This window comes from Stylophora pistillata, chromosome 14 (genome assembly GCF_964205215.1).
Source record: "Stylophora pistillata chromosome 14, jaStyPist1.2, whole genome shotgun sequence".
Lineage (NCBI taxonomy): Eukaryota > Metazoa > Cnidaria > Anthozoa > Scleractinia > Pocilloporidae > Stylophora > Stylophora pistillata.
In genome coordinates, this window is record NC_142532.1 from 17,765,778 (window position 1) to 17,787,378 (window position 21,601).

Sequence of the window (21,601 nt, forward strand, 5' to 3'; positions counted from 1 at the left end):
GGCTAGGAAAGATTAGAAGAAAGCTGAATTGTTTTAGTCTTTAGACTATCATACACATCAATGTGTATAATGTTAAAGTTTTTGTCTTTCTTCTAAAAATTTTGTGAAATTAAAGCTAAAAGTTTGTTGACAGGAAAACTTAATAAATAATCGTCCTTCTTGACTGAGTGCCCTCCTTTTATGAGTCCCCCCACCCCCCAGCTATTAGCTGAAATTGTAAATTAGCACATAGGCACAAATTATAGGAAATATGATAAATATCCCTGGTTGTTATTTCTGTATTCTCATTAATATTACCTGTCTTTGCCTTTGTGTATTAACATTGTAGGGAGAAATTAATTCCTGGTCAACCCATTCACACCCTGAAAATCAATCGATTAGCCAAGGGACGTTCTTAGATGACTGGAAATAATATGCAAGGGTTACCCCTCTTTATAAACAGGGTGATCACGGTGATGTTAACAAATACCGCCCAATATCGGTGATTCCAATAGTGGCGAAGGTGTTTGAAAGGATAGTTTATGAACAGTTACATGCCTATTTGGAAGAGCACGATATTCTATGTCAAAACCAATCAGGGTTTCGTGCTAATCATTCAACTGTAACAGCTTTGTTGGAAACGACAGATTCTTGGGCATATAATATTGATGACGGGGAAATCAATGGAGTCATTTTTCCAGATTTGAAAAAAAGCTTTTGCAAACCTCTCAAGTCTCACGATTTTGTCGTGAGACTCACAATTTTCAGTTCAATCTCACGATCTCACGACAAGACAGACAAATCTCACGATAAATAGAGGCGCAGGCTGAAAGGATAAATTTTATGTATAATTTCATTTTTGACCTGCTAGGGGTGAGTTTTTTTGTTCCAACTCTGTGCAAATCCATAACAAACCAAGCTGTTACGTTCTTCATCCGTCTTTTCGTTGGAAACACCGTGAGTCGTCCATGACCATATATAGAACACCTGTTCCAAATTAGGTCATCATAACCAGTCTCTCGCATTTTGACACGACTCGTTATCAAAATGGCGGCAATTGATGAACCTGATGAATATTATATTTAAAGTTTATTTCTGTGTTGTTAATGTCCATACATGTTTTCAGTAAATTATGAGCATCATCATCATCATAATCATTTTATTTATTAATGTAGGTTAAATTAAGGCAGCCCATGGGGCTGATGTGGACCTACAATATAATACAATTCTTATAATAAAATAGTACAAAGATTATTACAATATTACATTGATGAAAATATTTTAATGATACACTATATAATTTATGAAAGTAAAATATGTAAAAGTAAATACATTAAATGATTCACTTATGAAGTTCTTTTATAATGACAGTCTTATTAATAAATAAAGTCATTGTCTTTATTCTTATTTAAAATAGCTTCCTTGCCAAAAGTAAAGTTAATAATATCCATAACAGACTTTCTTAGAATATTTTTGAAGGCATCTGTGTTTACTTCGGAAATTTTAACTTTGCTATTCAAATAATTCCAAATATGAGGGCTTCTATATTGAGCTGATTGTCTGCCAAAATCAGTTTTAATCATCTTAATAGTCCTTTGAATGGGTATTCTAGATGCTCGAGTGCAGACTTTCTTTGTAAAAACATCCAATATAGGCTTAGGGTCCAGGCCATAAAATATTTTAAACATCAACACAAGTAAGCGCCTCTTATAAAAGTAGTCTCTTGGTAACCATTTGAAGTCTTTCGAGGATGTATTGTTATTGTACATCAGCCGACGAGCTCTTTTATGACTAGAATTTAAAGATTCTAATTGAGATGTTGAACAATTACCCCATACTGCTATTGCATAGGTTACGCAAGGAATAATTGTTTTGAAATAGATATCTTGTAATACATTTACTAGAAAAGTTCTTGTTAATTTTCTGAATATGAGCAGATCATGACAGTTTATTGTCAATGATACTGTTAACCATTCAATCTTACTAAAAAAACTTGATCATTATGGTATCAGGGGCATCATTAATGACTGGTTTTCCTCGTACCTTCTTGGTCGTACACAAGTGACTGAATTAGATTCTAAGCTATCCAGCATTAATAAGATCTCATGAGGTGTCCTTCAAGGCTCTGTTCTTGGCCCTTTGTTATTCTTAATTTATATTAATGATTTTCATCACTCTTCTTCGAAATTTTCGTTTTATCTTTATGCAGATGACACAAATTTGTTGTATGCCGATAAAAATCTCAAGATCCTTGAAGAAACGGTCAATAGCGAATTGGTCAAAGTCTCTGATTGGCTCAATGCAAATAAACTAACTTTAAATGCTAAAAAATCTAACTTTGTCATTTTTCGTCCTTATCAACGTAAACTGGACCTTACAGTCAATATTCAAATGTTTGATAATAGTAATCATTCTTTTACCTCTCTTGAATGTAAGGATCATATAAAATATTTAGGCGTCTTATTGGATAGTCATTTGAGTTGGAAATTTCACATTGACAATGTGGCACTAAAAATAAGTAGAATAATTGGAATTATTGCCCGCCTTCGGCATCTCGTACCTTTAACCATTCTATTAACGATTTATCGCTCTTTGATCCTCCCTTGCCTATCCCATGGCGTGGCTGTTTGGGGCCAAGCTGCTAAATCCCATTTACATAAAATCCTCGTCCTACAAAAACGTGTTCTTCGGCTGATATATGTTTCTGAACCCAGAGCACAAGCGGTGCCATTGTTTATCTCTTCAAAAATCCTCCCCATAAATATAAATATGTTATACGTTGAATCATTTTCCTCAATTATGTTTGACGTCTCATCTCTAACTGCACCTACTAACATTAGTAATCTTTTCATTAAAGCTACTGAAAAGCATAATCACGATACGAGGTTCTCTTCTTTCGGCAATTTTTATAATAATCCATCGAGAATGAATCAAAGCCAGGGCTCTTTTGCTAGCTTCGGAGCTAAACTTTGGAACTCCATTTGCGATGCTCTTCGTCAACTCCCGAAGAGAGCTTTCAAAAAACTCTTCAAGGACAGGTTATTTTCGTTCCTAGAGGCTGAGGATTACTATGTTGAATCGCCCCTTCTACTTCAAAAAATTACTAATTATAAACTGACTTTATAATTTATATTCTACATTGTAGTGTTACTATTTTCTTATGTTTAATGATGCAGTTGTATATACGAGTTTTAAGTGGCTGTCTTTTTCTGGAAATGTTATTAATTTATGTTTAAACTTTATTTGTACTCTATTACCACTGCTGTACCTCTAATTCTCGCCCGCCTCGACTAGCTCCTGCTATTTGCGGGCGTGAACGGTCTTCATGAACATGAAAGTGTAAATTAGATCAATAACAATTAGATTAATTAAATTAATTAGATTAATTTGTAATTTGTAATTTGTAATTTTCTTATTAAGCTTTCTTTCTTATAAGCTTCAATTAAATCCTCCGTAAGTTCTCAATGGTGACGCCAAGGCAAGTAGTGGAAGTAACAAAGTTCACAAAGCCAGAGCCATAACGTACAGGACAAAGTGGACCAATAAAAGGAGATTTCCTTATAATCATAGCTTCTGATTTTCTAGGATGAATAGTAAGTTTATTCTTAGCAGGACAAAAAACACTTTCTCTTAATTTAAGAACCTGTGTTTACTTGGTTTTGTCTGCCGGTCGACCAATCTCCAGATTTTTTTACATCAGCCTCCAGATTTTTGGTGTTTTGAGGTTGAGAGGTCTGCTTTTGACACTGTTGATCCTTCTATCGAATGTAAAATATTATGGTATACATGGAAAATCTTTCAAATGGTTTCAGTCATATTTGGAATACCCACAGGTTTACCATCTTTTAAAATATCTGTCGTTTCGGGTTTTTATGGTAATAGGTTCCTGTGGCATTTACATAGCCATTACGAATGTAATTCAAATATATTGCCTCTAGAATCTGTCCTTAGTTGTCAGTCTTCAAAAAAACTCAGCTCCGAATAAAGATTAAAAGTTCCTTACTTATTTGGAAGTGTTTTTTCTCCCAGGACGCCTCAAAATCGCTCGTTTGGGGCTTTCAAAGTTCGGCGGTTTATTCGGCTCGCTCTCCCTAGTGAAGAAATGCGACCTTGTGTCCAAAGTTAAGAAAGCCAGATCGTAGGTTACGTCAAGGGCGCCAAAACCTCATACCATGAGGTTGCTCTAAGGAGCCTTTGATCCTAAATGGTCGGGACAACAGTTTTTATTGCCATTTGGTCTCAATTTATAGCCCTGTAACCCTTTAACTCCTAGAAGTGATTAACCTGTAACTTTGCCCATTACTAGCCAAACATTAGCCAGCAAACAGGTAATGAGAATACTCAAACTTACCAAGTACAAGTTATCTTGATCTAACACCAAATTCTTTGAACTAATTTACAAGGAAATGTGTCACCGGTAGAGGGGAGAATGAACAATCTGATCTTGGGAATTTATGGTTAAGCTTAAACTACAGAGGAACTATTACACTGAGGAGAATAGTATCTTTTCTGTCAGTGACTTCCATTTACTTTTCCACCTCCATATCATTATACACATCATCGATGTGTATAATGTTAAAGTTTCTGTCTTTTTTTTAAAAATTACGCCAAAATAAAGTTAAAAGTTTGTTGAAAGGAAAACTTGATAAGTGCACCACTTGACTGAGCCCCCTCCTCCAACAAGTGCCCCCCCCCCCCCCACCAGCTCTTAACTGAAATTGTAATTAGTGTGTAGGCACAAATTATAGGAAATATAATAAATGTCGCTGTTTGTTATTTCTGTATTCTCATTACTTGTCTTTGCCTTTGTGTTTTACACCACGTGGTAATTCTAGTAAACCGCCCCGCCGCCTGCATGCCGAGAAATCGAATACGAAATGGCGGCGGAACATGCGCAGTGTGAAAGATTTGGGGACTTAAAGAAAGGTTTCCGTACAAAGCTCTATGTGAGAAATGAGTAAAATGCGGCTATATGTTTGAAGATAAAGTTGATAGTCAAAATGTCCACGTCTAAATCGTTAAAAAACAACGAAAGCGATACTCACAAGAATCCCTACGATCCCCCGATGTACCTAAGTTCGGCTCCAAACGGTAATTTTCTTGACTACTTATGGCCTCTATGATCCTTTAAATCCGGTTCTAAAATAATTTACCTTCAAGGTGGTGTCTCGTCAAATAGTTTTAACTCTAATTTTATCGTTCTATGAAGATATATGTAAATTATGCGAATTTGATAATTGTCTTGTCGAAATAGTCAAATTCATTATTTTTACCCTATTCGAAAGTGTACGGACTGTACGCACGGCAGAATTCGACGTTATCATTTCCCGCTACTCCTGGAGGATGAATGACTAAAAATTTCCAATAATGTTTCGTTAAGAATTTTAACCACTGTTAATTATCGAACGTTTTATTAAAGCCTATGATTCTTATCTGCGTCGTTAAACGATCAAGAGTTCAATCGAATTAAACCCTCCCTGGAGGTACATCCTGGAGAATTATTCCACATACTCCTTCAGGACTCTTGAACTTGGACCACATCAATCCGTGGAGAACTGAAAAGTGTGGGCTTTAAAGGCTGAAAATAAAAATTCGACTTCCTGACCTCCTTGTCAGTTTAAAAGCGAAATGCGACAGCTCATAAATTAAAATAACTCCCCAATGTATTGAAGCGGCCATTCGCTTTTGGTTTTTTTGTTTTTTGTTTTTTGTTTTTTCATTTTTCAAATACAAGGGTTGGACTTCGCATGAAACACCCTCGTGAATTATTGATTACGTTATTACCCCACTTCAGAACTATCCAGCTTGTTACGACTTCCCAATATCAGTTTCCCGTCACACGAAAAGGAGTGATTCAGGATCTACTTTACCTAGTAGATCCTATCATGGTCAATTTAATTCGGTGTACATGAGGAAGCTTCGTTCGGTAGCAATCATTCTCATATGTGCACGCTGGTTCTGTACAGGGCCTAACTTTGTTGAATCTCGCTAGGAAAGCGTGTTTTCAAAAACGAAAAGTTTTGACGCATAATAACGTTGAATGACGCTGGGTTGCTCTCGACAGACAGGCGGGCATCACCAGATGAATTAGCGCCAAACGATCTTTAAATAAGGAAGATGAAAATAACTACGGAAAACGAAAAGTTAATTACAACAGTAACATGAGCCGAATACAAAATAATGGAAAGAAAATTATAAAAAATTCAAAAAAAAAAGAAACAAACCGAAGGAATTAAAACTTACGACAAATAATACAAGGAAACCGAAAAAACACCTGCAAGAAAAGCAAGAAAAGAGATGTTCCAAAATCATATGCTTTCAAATAAAATCAACCATTTTTGATTATGAATATGAAGAAAATTGAGGGCGAATGAAAAAGGAGAGACGTCGAAAATGTGTTTATCAGTTTCTTACTTCGTCGAAGAGCAAAAGTTTTGTTTTCGAATGGTAAAAAAAAAAGCGTCTCGACGGTTTTTTTTTTTTAGGCAATTGTTGGTTTTACAAATTTCCGGAGAGGCAGTCCTCTCGTTTCAGGAGAAACCTTGTTATTCCCCTGTCATTATCGAAACATAAACTTATGGCACTATGGCTTTAAAAAGCTCTTGAAAGTAGACGCCTTGACAAATACCATGCATCAGACACTTGTACTCATTTCATAGCTCTGAAATCGTAATTTTCTCGATTGACAGCGAGTGTAGTACCCAGTGATTATTCACATCCCCAACTCTCCCATCCCCTCCGCTCCCCCCCTCCCCCACCCCATCCTCAAAGGAGTAGACGGATTTCCGGTCCCGCCTTAGATATTTAATGGTCTTATTTCTTCAATTTCTCTTCAGTTCTGTTTTTGTCGCCAATTTGTGAACAGTGTACATCAAGAGGACCGAAAGATAACGGGTGGAAGGACACTTATTTTATTACATCAACCCTCTTATCGAAAATACCTGAGGCCCGTTGCCATCGTAAAACCGCGGTTTGGGTTAGACTTCGTTTAAATAACCGACCCTGAAACTTCTAATTTTTTCTCTTTCCGAAAATTGGCAAGCTGAGGCGAATCTCTACCTATATTCTTCGAACTTTGTTATGCTCCTGACTGTATTTTGCTAAAAGCTCGTGGAAAAGTAAAGGCAAGTATGGAGATTCTCCGCTTATGTGAAGACGGTTATAAAGTGTGCAGTGACAGGAACTCGCAACTCAACTCGACGGAAGTGGGCGTCACATTCAAAACAACCGTTAGGCGATATTGCTCGAGCGTGAGGTCAACTAGCCTTGATATTTCTGGTTAATGACTAAGTGTATTTTTTACTTTTCTCCCATTATGCATCACCAAAGAATCTCAATTAAATACGAAAAAATCGCCAAGATGGGTACAGCTTACCCACTCTAACGTCGAGCGCCGGAAAGAGTTGGCGGGCGATAAATGGCGATTGTGGATGCTGACTATGCCGCCTGACCTCCGCCATTTTTCGCCCTCGTGATCCGCGCTTTTTCGCTCGCCGCTGTCTCAGTCAAACAAGAGGAACACAACTCAACTCTTTTGAACGCGCTCATTGTATTAATTCCCTGATAATTCAGGAGGTCGCCGAAATCTCGGAACATTACATCGTTAGTTATTACTTGCTGGAGTATTTTTTATGCACCTATTTTTCTATTTTTCGATAATTGTCGATTGACTGACAATTATCGATTTCTTTTTGAGGTGGCTTCAACTATAATTCTAAACCTTTGTGGTTTCTAGAAGTCAACTCGCCATACATTGAACTATCGATAAATTGTCCATATATCAGGTAAAAAGGTAAATAAATTCATAAATTTGCATTTGAATTTCGAACATGTTTAACTTCTCTACCACTTTTTTGACGGTATTTTCATCACCGATATCTGTTATGATGTCTCAAGGTGTCTCAGTGAAGCTCTCCTCACTGTTTGATAATAATAATAATAATAATAATAATAATAATAATAATAATAATAATGACAATCTTTATACAGGGGGCTCACAACACTGGAGAGTGGTATTCTGTGAGGCCCTGTAAAATAAAAATAAGTAAAATAAAGTTATAGAAATGGAAAACAAATTACAAACATAAAAAAATAAGTAATATACAGGGTGTGGGAACATGATAAAATCAGATCTCAACGCTAACTTAACGAAATACATGATTTTTCACTGTATGCTTAAAAATGAGAAAAGAGTGTTTGCTATCAGAATTCATAGATCCGCCGCCCAATGCCTACGCATAGACGGTTTGCATTAACTCCTATTTGTCTCACGTATTCGTTATACTTTCGGTGTAAAACTCAGCTGGGTGTCTAATAAAAAAATTTATATGACCCATCATGGGAAAGCCACCAATCGCACGATAGCGTGTCTGCCTTCATGTCGTGTTCTTGCTGGGTTCCATCCCGCGTTTGCTAATATTACAGTCATTTCAAGTTACTGCTAACCATCAAACACATTTACTTAGAAATCTTCGACTTCTCATGAACAAGCAATCACACGAAAAAATTATTTTTAATCATATTTTTAATCAGATCCTGTTTTGACGATTTGAAGGGACCACGTATTCGAAAATTTTCTTCCATAATGTGAGGAAAAGGTAAGGCTCTCTGGTGATTTCAGCCTGCTTTCAGGAGTTCCTTTTTTTCAGGGGAAGCGCAATGGTGTAGCGGCAAAAGAATCGGCGGTCAGAATAGAAGAAAAGTTGATTTCGGCTTTGGGTATTTCTTTTCCCCTCCCGTCATCATTTTTCGCCGACACATAACTTTTCCAAATTGATTTGCATGATTGGATCCCGAGTTCTAAAATAATTTACCCTCAAGGTGGTGTCTCGTCAAATAGTTTTTACTCCATGATTAATTTTACAGTTCTATGAAGATAGATGTAAATTATGCGAATTTGATAATTGTCTTGTCGAAATAGTCAATTCATTATTTTTACCCTATTCGAAAGTGTACGGACTGTACGCACGGCAGAATTCGACGTTATCATTTCCCGCTACTCCTGGAGGATGAATGACTAAAAATTTGCAATGCTGTTTCGTTAAGAATTTTAACCACTGTTAATTATCGAACGTTTTATAAAAGCCCATGATTCTTATCTGCGTCGTTAAACGATCAAGAGTTCAATCGAATTAAATTCTCCCTGGAGGTACATCCTGGAGAATTATTCCACGTACTCCTTCAGGACTCTTGAACTTGGACCAGATCAATCCGTGGAGAAATGAAAAGTGTGGGCTTAAAAGGCTGAAAATGAAAATTCGACTTCCTGACCTCCCTGTCAGTTTAAAAGCGAAATGCGACAGCTGATAAATTAAAATAACTCCCTAATGTATTGAATGCCATTCTCTTTTGAAAGCTGATGCCACTTCTCAACTTACTAATTTGTTTGTTTGTTTCTTGGTTTTTTTTTTTTTTTTTTTTTCATTTTTCAAATAAAAGGGGTGGACTTCGCATGAAACTCCTTCGTGAATTATTGATTACGCTATTACCCCACTTCAGAACTATCCAGCTTGTTACGACTTCCCAATATCAGTTTCCCGTCACACGAAAAGGAGTGATTCAGGATCTACTTTGCCTAGCAGATCCTAGCATGGCCAATTGAATTCGGTGTGCATGAGGAAGCTTCGTTCGGTAGCAATCATTCTCATATGTGCACGCTGGTTCAGTACAGGGCCTAACTTTGATGAACCTCGCTAGAAAAGCGTGTTTTCAAAAACGAAAAGTTTTGACGCATAATAACGTTGAATGACTTTGGGCTGCTCTCGACAGACAGGCGGGCATCACCAGATGAATTGGCGCCAAACGATCTTTAATTTTAAATAAGGAAGACGAAAAGAAATACGGAAAACGAAAAGTTAATCACAACAGTAACATGAGCCGAATACAAAATAATGGAAAGAAAATTATAAAAAATTTAAAAAAAAAAGCAAACTGAAGGAATTAAAACTCACGACAAATAATACAAGGAAACCGAAAAAACACCTGCAAAAAAAGCAGGAACAGAGATATTTCAAAATCATATGCTTTCAAATAAAATCAACCATTTTTGATTCTGAATATATATGAAGAAAATTGAGGACGAATGAAAATGGAGAGACGTCGAAAATGTGTTTATCAGTTTCTTATTTCGTCGAAGAGCAAAAGTTTTCCTTTGAATAATGGTAAAAAACGCATCTCAACCGCCTTTTTTTTTAGGCAATTGTTGGTTTTAAAATTTCCGGAGAGGCAGTCCTCTCGATTCAGGAGAAACCTTGTCATTCCCCTGTCATTATCGAAACATGAACTTATGGCACTGTGGCTTTAATAAGCTCTTGAAAGCAGACGCCTTCACAAATGCCATGCGTCAGACACTTGTACTCATTTCATAGCTCTGAAATCGTTATTTTCTCGATTGACAGCGAGTTTACTGCCCAGTGATTATTCACATCCCCAACTCCCCCATTTCCTCCTCTCCCCCCTCCCCCGCCTCATCCTCAAAAGAAGTAGACTGATTTCCAGTTCCGCCTTAGATATTTAATGGTCTTATTTCTTCAATTTCTCTTCAGTTCTGTGTCTTTGTCGCCAATTCTCCAAGTCGTTGTACTGATCTCTTTAAGAGTGCAAACAAGCAGGTGAAAGTATTATTTTAATTTTCCGAATTCAGTTGACGTTGATAAATTTTGCGAGCGACGTTCTTGCTTTTCCCTAATTGGCTTTGGGATCACCATCTGCCTGATAACTTTTGCGAGTCACGTTCTTGCTTTCCTTAATTGGCTCTGGGATCACCATCTGTCTGATTAGTTTTAGATATATACCTTGGTTCCAGGCCGTAACAGAAGAAGATTTATAGAGCTTTTTAGCAAACCTCCACTACTTTAGCTTGGTTACCTTCTACGGTGACCGTCGCGAACGTTTTCTTTCAGATTGCAAAGAGGAAACCGTATTTCAGAGCTGTTGACTCGATTTCTTTACGCGATGCAAGTACCCGTCATCTAAAACTATTTTGATATTCGAGCAGGCCCAGAAAAGGGAACTTCATACTCTTTCCGTTATTTACGAGAAGTTTTGATAAGATCTGGACCTGTCAACCGATCTATGGTTGCGAAAAAACTTCTCTTGCTTTTCCTCTTTTGCGGAGCGGGATTTACCTCAGCTATTTTGGAAGAACGGGAACAGAGATCACAATGCCGTAAACAAACGGTACTTTGCCCTTGCAAGGACAAGCGAGGAATGACTGGCCATGTGCTTGTAGTAACATGTAGTGACCAAAACCATTCCAATAATCCGCTTTGCCAGGGAAAAGCTTTATTCTCAGAGGAGTGTGGAAAAGGTGAGCTTGTATATTAAAGTGCACCTAAACCCAAATTTTTTTTTCGCTTAACGAAATAAGCGTATTTTTGGGAGTATTTCTGTGCATAAATTTTTTTATTTGCTTAAATCTTCAATTTTCTGTGCCCAGTCAAAATACGGAAAATCGGCCGCCATCTTGGCTCACGACCGAGTTTAAAGAGGAATGGTTCTAGCGGGTAATGTGACGTCAAATCGAGAACACGAAAGTCTGCATCTCACACATTTTCGCTTGTTTCGGAAGGTTGTCGTCGATATTTTCCGAAATATGCCGACTAGGTGTGTTGTATAAGGAATTTATGAAGCGCGATACCCTCTTGCAAATTTCACGCGTTGCTACATCCTCCTACAACACACTTAGACGGCATATTTTCGGACAATATCGACTACAACCTTCCCAAACAAGTGACAATGTGTGAAATGCAGACTTTTGTGTCATCGATTTGACGTCACATTACCTGATAGAACCATTCCTCTTTAAACTCGGTCGTGAGCCAAGATGGCGGCCAATTTTCTGTATTTTGACTGGGCACAGTTAAATTAAAGATTTGAGCAAATAAAAAAAATTTTGCACAGAAATACTCCAAAATATACGCTTATTTCGTTAAGCGAAAAAAGTAGTTTGGGTTTAGGTGCACTTTAAAATTAAGGTGCTACTTTAATGTCATTCGTAAAGCTTATTATAATGATTAAACGTGTGGAGATCTTAATCGTGTGAAATTTGTTAAGCGGTTGAGTAGACTCTATAGCCAGTTTGGCCGATTTGAAATTAGTTGCGCAATTCGAAAAGTATATAAAGTGATCAAGGAGGGGGACACTATTTCACACTTGCAACGTCAAATTATAGTTCCAAGATTAATAATTGATTTGATATTACTTCAAAACCTTCAAAGAAAAGTAGAGCTTGAGGAATTGCCAAAAATGATGGTATTAATGATGAAAAAGATAAGGCAAATTTCTTAAAACCTGAAATATGTTGTCCCAGATTCAAGGCCTTAATTTTGTAAGCCTTTACCTCCCAGAAGTGATGAACATGTATCTTCCTGTTAAGTTCATTTCTTCTGTCATGATGGGGTAGGATTGCAATGGATAAAAGAATTTCACTCAGAGCACCTGCATCGGCTAAATGAGACCGTATGGAACAAGATCCGGGAATGTTTTATTGCTCTCACTTAGGTAATACATGTATGAGGTGACATTCTGTAACACTTTCCCCCGCAATATCCATACATTACCCAGCAAACAGGTAATGAGAATATATATATGGTACAATACTTTTTTTAACTTGGAGTTTACACCTAGCGTTACCAGCTACTTTATGGGTAATCATGGTCTTATCAGGTCGAAGTTTTTGTCCTGATCTAATATTAAATTCTGATAACTATTTTTCAAGGAAATCCGTAGCAGGTGGAGGGGGGGAATAAACAGTTAGATCTTGGGATCAAAGAGTTCTTTGTATGGAAGTTTCATTTACATACAAGCAGAACTTTTTTAACCCCAAAATTATTGTTGTGATGAATTTGCAGGCATGAATTTGTAAACTGGATTTCTGACTTATCATATGGCTGCTTACCATACCCTCCGTTTGGATTGTTTTTGTGAATCAATAATATATTCAGTTCTTTACATTTAGTTCTTAATGACCGAGCGGGAGGTCTATATGGGAGAATCTTGACCGAGGTCGCCAGTACAGACCTCACCGCGTTCGGTCTGTACCAGCCACCGAGGTCAAGATTCTCCCATACAGACCGACCTAGGTCAGTTAATAAGATGTTTATTATATGGCTGTGTCTTATGTGCCAATTTTTTATATTCTTTGTACCTTTTTTTCTAGACCGGTCTAGATGCCAGTCTAGATGGGAAAATCTAGACCGCTTTCAATATTGATTTCAGCCAATCAAATTCGTGAATTCGGTAGTTCCCAGTCCTTGTGAGACATAGCCATATAATAAAGTGAAATATTAAACAATTTGATATCATAAATGAAAGTGGAGAAGCATTCATTATTCTTATTTACCTCTTGTACAAATTGTAAATGTAGAACTTAGTCCACTGAGTGACCCAATCTATTCCAATATATTAAAACATGCTCTGTTCCTTAAAATACAAAATCCAGTTTTCATAGCTTTCAATGAAAATTTTACGTTTTGTTTACCCTGTTCCATTAGGCCCTAAATCTTCCTCTTGGGTGGGTAATCAAGGAAAGTTTGGTTGCACATGTTCATAATGGTGTTAAAACTTTAACTCCCTAGTATCGACAAGTAATTCTCCCTACTGAGTGCTAGTATTTGTTGTGAATTAGGCAAAGGAATTTGGTGTGACATCAAGATAACAGTGTTATGCAGCAGATAAGCTTTTCTGTTGTCTTAACATGCTTGTAAGAGAACATACAGGAATCATATGGAATAATTATTTACTTTTCATTTCTGGGTGGTAGATGGTTCAAACCGTGACAAGGAAGACTTTCGGTTTTGGTAGTTAAACTAAATATTTTATGTTTTTATAAACGTTAGCATGGTATTATCAATTGTAAATAAAGATTGGGATGTGCTAATCAGCTCTCTCTTGAAACTTTGATGTCTATTAACCAAGGTTGTTAGTCAAAGTTTAAGTTTTCAGGGAAAATTTGACCGAAGCTCAAGGGAAAGTAAAAGTATTTTGAGTAAATAGGGAGTTTGATGTAATCGAGTTTGAATTAGTGGGGTTCTACTTTACATTGTTCATATGACTAGTTTTTTAATTTTGTTGCAAGTGTCATCATAAAATGGTGTTAAACCAGTTAGTTCAAGGCCAGAGGGGCTTTGCAGCACTGGTGCAATAGTTGTGTGTTGGTTAACACAGCTTGCTATTTGCATGTTGATCTAACTTTGTTGTGGTTTCAATTTGAATTTCCATGTTGGTCAAAATATTAGATAACTTGAGAGATTTTGGGGGAAAAATAGTAAAGGCAGGGGCAAACTTGTGTTACTGCAGGGGACAAAGGTGGTCGGGCAAACTTGCTATGAGGTGAAACCTACAGCTACGTCAGAAATAATTTTCCAATTAATAAAAAGTAATTTAACAAACATGTTTCACTGAGGGCATTGTTTATAGATATTATTTCAAGTAGGGTGTGTTGTATGGAAAGAATAATTGCATACATGCCAACTCTTCTGGATTATCCAGTAGTCTCCTGGATACAGAATAAGTCTCCCGATCTTCTGTGTGGCTCACCATAGTAAGAGTATAGTAATGATTAATCATTTGGTTGCTGTCTAATTTAGTGAACTTTTCATCAAAGCGGCACAGACGTGACACTGGAAATTGTATGAATGGAATCATACCAGGATCCCCCCACACCTCAGATAAAGACCCTCACGCACAGATGATCAGTGGAAGTAGTATAACACGTGTTGTGGATGACAGCCCCACATTTAAATGCCAAGTCCATTCAAACTTTTCAGCAAATGTAACTTGGCTGTTTAATGGCAAACCTCTGGAGAAAAAGTGGTATCATTCATTTGCATCTTGCAAACGAAATTTAGAAGTCAAATACATTTCAAAAAGTGACGAAGGAAACTACACGTGTGTTGTGACAAACGAGAAGGGGAAACAGGCGTCAGCTCGTGTTAAGTTAAATGTGAATGGTAGGTAACCACCTGTAAAGGTTTGTACTGTAATCTTTGGAGCAAGCTTTTCCCCCTCAGAGCCCACGTATAACACATGTAGCTCAGCCAGGTCATCCCCTGTCATCCTTAAATTATAATACAGACTGAGCAGGCTAGTGCTATATTCTAGTGCTATATAGAGTTATCTCTTTAATTAATGTGTGTCTGACAGGTTTAGGAAACTGTTGTCTTTAATCAAGTGAAATGATTTCAGGAGATTGATGCTTTTCTCTGCTCAAGAAAGCAAGGAACAATTGGAGATGATGATAATAGGGAATGAAAAAAGCTAAAAGTTTTGATCTTCCAGTAAATAGGGTATTTATTGTGGCAAGGGTATGGCCAGCTATTGTATTTTAATCGCAAGACATTAAATGATGAGTTACAATGTCCTCTGTGCCATGTAAATGCAGCTGGATTATGGTGGAGAGCCTTGAATTTGTGAAAATACAGCCAGAGAAAACTGGAAAGTTAGTTTTAGGGCCTTGAAAAAGGTTTGGACGTTCAAACAAAATTTTGAAAGCTAATTGTGCACTTGATTTGAATCAATTATTTTTCCAAACTGCCTTAAGTAAGTAAGACCTTTAAGTGTCAATGTGTTTAGCCTAAGGAGACTAATTGGGGACACTATGATTAAAATACACTTATAAAAATTATATATTTGCACGAAAATGATTAAAAATTTAAAGTTTAGAGAGCTAAAATATTCCTATTGACTACAAAGATTACAGCAATTGCTGTTATTAATTACAATCTCGTCTAGGTTCAGTTTTCTTATTTTGTTTATGAAAACACATAAACTTGGCGAATCCCTATGATTTTTAGTGAGTTTTGACCACAAAAATGGCCCGAGATATCTAACAGAGTGCTTGCAATAGCAAATAGTTTCAAAATGTGGTGATACAAAGTCACAGTGACTATTCCGTAGCGAATTTGAAGAGCCTTTGCTAACAAATAATTCAGAAACGCAGTCGGGTAAAAGACCATGTTTGACTTTGTACATAATTACTGTGATATCCTGAAGCCGTCTATTATTAAAAGAGGGTATATCAGCACGCCCTAGGAGTTCTTCATATGTAGCAGAGTGGGATTTATAAATAACCCTTAGGGCTCGTTCTTGTAATCGTTCTAACTTCTTTTGTCAGATGATTTGCAAAAATGCCAGGTTAGATAGCAGTAAGTTAAATATGGCAGTATAAAAGATTTCTACAATAATAGCTTGGCCTTGCAGTGTATTAAGTTCCGAAGACGTGAGAGTACTCCAACTTTCTGGCTCGCCTTGGTACATAATTTGCTAATATGCTCAGCTAGTGAAGTTGAGATTTTCATCTATATGAACTCCTAGTAGTTTGATTGGTTCTGTGTTCGCATTAGCTAGATCGTTTATACTCAGCGTTTGTCGCTCTTATCTTTAGCGAGTTTTCGTGGATTGATGTTTAGAGACTGAAACTTGTCTGGATTGGCCAGTAGAAAATTGTTCGAATACCATGACAGTGCTTTCTGGCCCTGTGTTTTCATTCTGCATCGTACTATTTCATGTTCCCTTCCTTTGACGTACATTTGATGGTCATCAGCAGACATTGTTAAATTTACGTCTTTGACATGAACTGACATATCGTTCTGGTAGATGTTCCATAGTAAGGGACCGAAAGACGATCCTTGAGGGCATCCCCGTTCCATCTTTATCCAGTCGCTAGTAGCATCACACATTTTTACTTGGTTTAGTCTGTCCGCAAAAATGATCGCATAAGGTTAAGTGATCGTCTTCCAAATCCATAAGCCTCTAGTTTCTTTACAGTCAGAGAGTGGCTGAGAGAATCGAAGGCCTCACTCATATTTGTAGATAGTACTGATACCAGTTGCTTACCATCAACAGCCTGTTTCCAGTCCGCAATCAGCATAAGCAAGGTTGTTTCGCAACAATGTCTCTTTCTGTAAGCTGTCGTTCTATAGTACAAAATTTCATCATAATGGCTTGTCACCTGATTGCTGAACAGGAGTTCAGATATATTGTCGACAGCTATAGGGGAGGTGATAGGGCGATAATTTCTAGCATCCTGTCGATCTCCCTTTTTAAATGCAGGTGTCCACTCACCCCTTTGTCCATGCACTGGGCCAGATACCCTGCTCTATGCAGTTGTTATAGAGGATGGTTAACGATGCTGCTCGGTTCCTTTAGCCACATATTCTTAAGTAATTTTGGTGGTATTCCTGTGTCCCATCCGCTGGAGTTCTTTGGATTGATCTTTTCCAGTGCCTGTTCTACTTCAGCCACTGAAAAGAGCTTGAATTCAAAATTGGATCCTTTGTGGGCTTCTTCGTATGGTCTTAACACTGCTGTGGTCGCTGAGATCCTCTTCTGTGATGTTATTCACGTGGTCTCCACAAATACTCAGTGCGACATTAGTGAAATATTTGGCTAGTATCTCTGCCACTTCCGTTTGATCCCTAACGGCATTATCTCCCTACGTTTTAAGGTGTATTGTTGCCGATTCTTTACTCTTATTGCTGATAAAAGGCTTGAACGTGTCATAGAATTTCGATGGTCTTGATTTGTGTTCGTCCGCCTTAGTATACCAGTATGCTTTGATTGCTTTTCTACGCTCTCGTGTAGTTATATTTTGATATTTCCTTTTCAGTTCTAGATTCTCAGCGGTGCGGTCTTCAGCAAACCTTTTAGCGTACTTCCTTTTGTTTCTCGGAGCCCTTTTCCATTCCTGTGTCATGTAAGGGATATCTTTTTCCCTTACTCTTTTCCTTTTGATTGGCGCATGCCGATTAACAATATTTTCAAAAAGTCCTCTCCAATAATCATATTTGTCATCTACACAGGTGAAGATGTCACTGACGTACCAAGGTGCATTAATTAGGTCTTCGTTAAACAATTCGAAGCCAGTATTCTTAGTTTGCCTAAATATTATGGTCTTAGGCTTATGCTTGCAAGCTTTATCAGTCAGTTCTCCATAAATCAAACAGTGGTCGCTTATTTCGGGATTATACACTCCGCATTTTGTAAACATCTATAGGGTGTTGGTGAGCAACACGTCCAAGCGCGTTTGGGAATACGTTGTAACTCTGGTAGGCTCAGTTAGTAGGCATGTCAGGTTGTATAATTGCTCCAGATCTCTCAGCATCTTCCCCTTACCTCGGTTAGGAGTAAGTCGGTCCATGTTCAAGTCAACTAGAATAACTATACACTGCTTTTGAAGACATGCCCATTGACAAATGTCATTCATTTCGTCCTCAACGTTTTGTTGATAGTTTGTTCCCCTGGGGTCATTATTCTTTCTGGATTGTTTAGGCGGTCTATAAAGCGCTAGGAACAGTATTTCTCCCTTACCAGAATTGCATTCTACCGCTATAGCTTTCAGCGTCTTGTAGGCTTCTGGCAGTTTCAGTTTTTTAGAGAGTATGGCTGTAGAAAAGTAGGCGATGAACCTGCCTCCTCCTTTGGCTCTGTCTTTGCGATAAAGCCGGTATCCTTGTAGACTGAACTGGTCGTCCGGATACGAGCGATCAATTTTAGTTTCCGATACAATAAATATATGCGCTTTCAGTTTATCGTTCAGTAATTTTAGTTCTTTGAACTTGTTTTGTATGCTATTAATATTCAGATGTGCAACAAAAGCGCCGCTTGGATTGTTTTTTCTTTCTTCCAGAATCGAGCTCACCTGGGAATTCGGAAGGTTTTTACGCACCGAATGCAAATATGGCGTCCAATTTGAATTGCCATTGTTCTGGACTGACGAGCCTCTCACACATGTAATAATCCTTTTGTATTTCCACGTGAAGACGAGGTTAGTGAGTCCACAACAATGGCAATTCAAATTGGACGCCATATTTGCATTCGGTGTATTAACATAGTCATGCATGTTCAGAGTAGCTCGCTTCCATCGTGATGTTAGTTGCAGTTGTTAGCATCTGTTTGAAACGGGTAATCCGTTCGCGAAGGGAAGACTCTACGATAAGCAAGTCCAATCAATATAAGGATAATCCAAGTAGTACTTGAAGGCAGCCTTGGTTAAACCTAGGCATTTGGCATGCACCCATGAATTACAATCGGCACACAGCGGGGAATCTTGATTCGATCGAACGTTCTTGCTGCACTGCTTGCAGGGATATTTCGGTTGTTTCGGTTGTTTCATGCTGTTGCTCGGTCCAGGGTTTGTTTGAACGTCTCCCGCGTTAATTATGCGTTGAAGTTGAAAAGTATTATTCCCCTTCGCAGTGTATTGAACCCTCGAATTTAAAGATGCTTTTCCGCGGCCACAGCTTGACGCTGCCTGATGTTTTTCAAAGTTTCGGCTACTTGTCTCGCCTCCCATCTCACAACAGAACAAGACCCGTAAAATAAAAATGTATCTTCTTCGTAGCAGACGTTCAACAGACCGGTGACGAGCATAGAAGTAGGATGTGAAGGTGTAGTCTGATCGTCCGGGTGAGTGTAGTCCTGAGAAGGACTGTTGTCGGTGGTAGTGACTGACGTTTCGACAACCTGTGCGGAAGTCATCATCGGAGTCAAGTGAATGATTGTTGTCAGTAGAATGTTCTTATTCCAGTTCGTGTGAGATTATCGATTGGTTTTGCCGTGATGTTATTGGCTGTAAGACTCAAGTGACGTAAGTCAGTCGTGATTGGTCTGTTTCGATCTGTCGGTAAAGTTAAGTCGTTCTTTTTCGGTCGTTTGTGATGTTTATGTCGTGAATGAGTCGTTTGTATGGAGCGGGTAGTTTTTGACATCTGTTTAGGGGAGTCTGTTCTAAGTTAGTAAACCAGCTTTCCAGAGTCAGTCGTTGAAAATAGTCAGTGCTGTAGGTTAGGCATTGCGCAGAGTCCTAGTCAACGTTGTGGTTGGTAAGTCGATGGTGTTTAGCAATGTGATTGCTGACATCACCTTTCCTCGTCGCCCGTCTGTGTTCAGTCAGTCTTGTTGTGAGGTTTCTGCCAGCCTCACCGATGTAGGAGGCTTGGCAGTCGGAACAATTGATCTTATAAATCGTTCCCTGTCTGTTCCTCGGTTCGTCTTTGTCTTTAACGTTGGTTAGTAACTGACGTAGTGTGGTGATGGGTTTCTGGGCGACGCGGATATTGAAGGATAGTAAGATGCGCGAGATGTTTTCAGACATGCCTTTTATGAACGGTATGGTTGCTGTAGTCGTAGGGGTTGCGGTGTCGTTTGTTTCGGTAGTGGTAGTGGGTCGGTGAGTGTTTCGTCCGATGAAGTCATTGTTGTACGACGACGTCAGTCACTACCACTGACAACAGTCCTTCTCAGGACTACACTCACCCGGACGATCAGACTACACCTTCACATGTTACCCCCGGGTTCAAACCATTTACTGCATAGAAGTAATAATCAGTCGCAGCATCACTGATTCGCCATGATCCGCCAAGACACAAATCGCTCGCACATCCAAACAAAATCAAAATCAACTCAGCTAAAACTCCCGCTCAGAGACGCCAAGTAGTCTTGCAAAACTGCTTGACAATCTGCAAAGTATACTAGACATTTCTTTAATTAAGGATGCTCTGGCGCTCTAAACCTGGCCTGCTTTCGATGGGAAGGGATTTTTATGAGAACACTCTAAAACACGTCCATACTATTTGCCGTTATTTTTCTGGTAAGATCTTTGTGAGACAGCCAAATAGCTTAGTAAAAAGTCTTTAAATTTCCTCATTGTTGATGGTTGTAATTGGTAAAGTTTAAAAAGAAATGTTTAAAAACTTATTTTTCTAAGGAATCAGTCCTCTAGTGGAGAATGTGGAATTTTTGCCCCAAACTTCTTCAGCGACTCTTCCATATACGCTGTACCATGAATATAGGAGAACGAAAAAAAAAATGCAGAAAAAGTCTTTAAACTTGCTCACAAATATTTGTTGTTAGTGCTGATGCAGTGGACTAGAACTGCATGCTGTTCAGGATTACATTAACTTGCATTTTATTATCACTGAAGATACTTTAATTAACTTGGCTTTGATTTAGAGGAAAAGGTTGCAGTAACAATTGATTCTTACAGAGTCCTCTGTTTAATTTTAGAAAAAAGTGCCCCAGTTATAGAGTCTGCAAGACCTGAACCTGGGGACACAGTCTTCATTGGAACCACAGCTAACATAACCTGTAGCATCCGAAGCTCTGATCAATCAGTAGTTGGTTCAGTTATGAAGAATGGCACAGAGTTAGAAGAGGATAATGAACAACTGAAGTATGAGTATCATCATATAATAGAAAAAGATAAGCCTAGCCTCTTACTTACTAAACTGGAAATTAAGAACATCACAATGAAAGATGCTGGAAACTACACGTGTCGGGCCGATGGATATGGCATGACGTCATTCAGAACAGTTCTTCTTGAAGTTGGTATGGTAAATTACTCTTATATTTATTTAGTATTTGGTTATACAGTACCATTTACTCCATTTAGTGAAGAATTATGTGTTAATTTATTTGTACCCCTCATCTTACTGTGCTTCTCTCTCTCTCTCTGTGCTTTTGTAGGTTTTTCTCCCCAAAAAACTTCGGTTTTGGTGTTCATTGCAGTTTGCAGAATTTCCATTTTTTTATCATTTGATTTTTGTCAAAAATACTAATGGGATTTTCAGATTATCCTAATATGTTGTGTTCCATTTGTCCTATATGGGTTCATGTTTTTTTT

The 21,601-nt window shown here is 38.0% G+C and overlaps 1 protein-coding gene across 1 annotated transcript in view; it reads left to right on the forward strand.

Moving 5' to 3' along the window:
* The first annotated feature begins 10,556 nt into the window (after nucleotides 1–10,556).
* Nucleotides 10,557–21,601, forward strand: part of LOC148716912 (uncharacterized) — a 24,593-nt gene continuing 13,548 nt past the window's right edge. Inside the window, exons 1-3 of the mRNA XM_088744912.1 lie at nucleotides 10,557–11,287; nucleotides 14,568–14,930; nucleotides 20,986–21,306. Of these exons, the coding sequence (XP_088601038.1) occupies nucleotides 11,053–11,287; nucleotides 14,568–14,930; nucleotides 20,986–21,306 (919 nt within the window). The 5' untranslated portion in view covers nucleotides 10,557–11,052. The remainder of the gene's footprint in view (nucleotides 11,288–14,567; nucleotides 14,931–20,985; nucleotides 21,307–21,601) is intronic.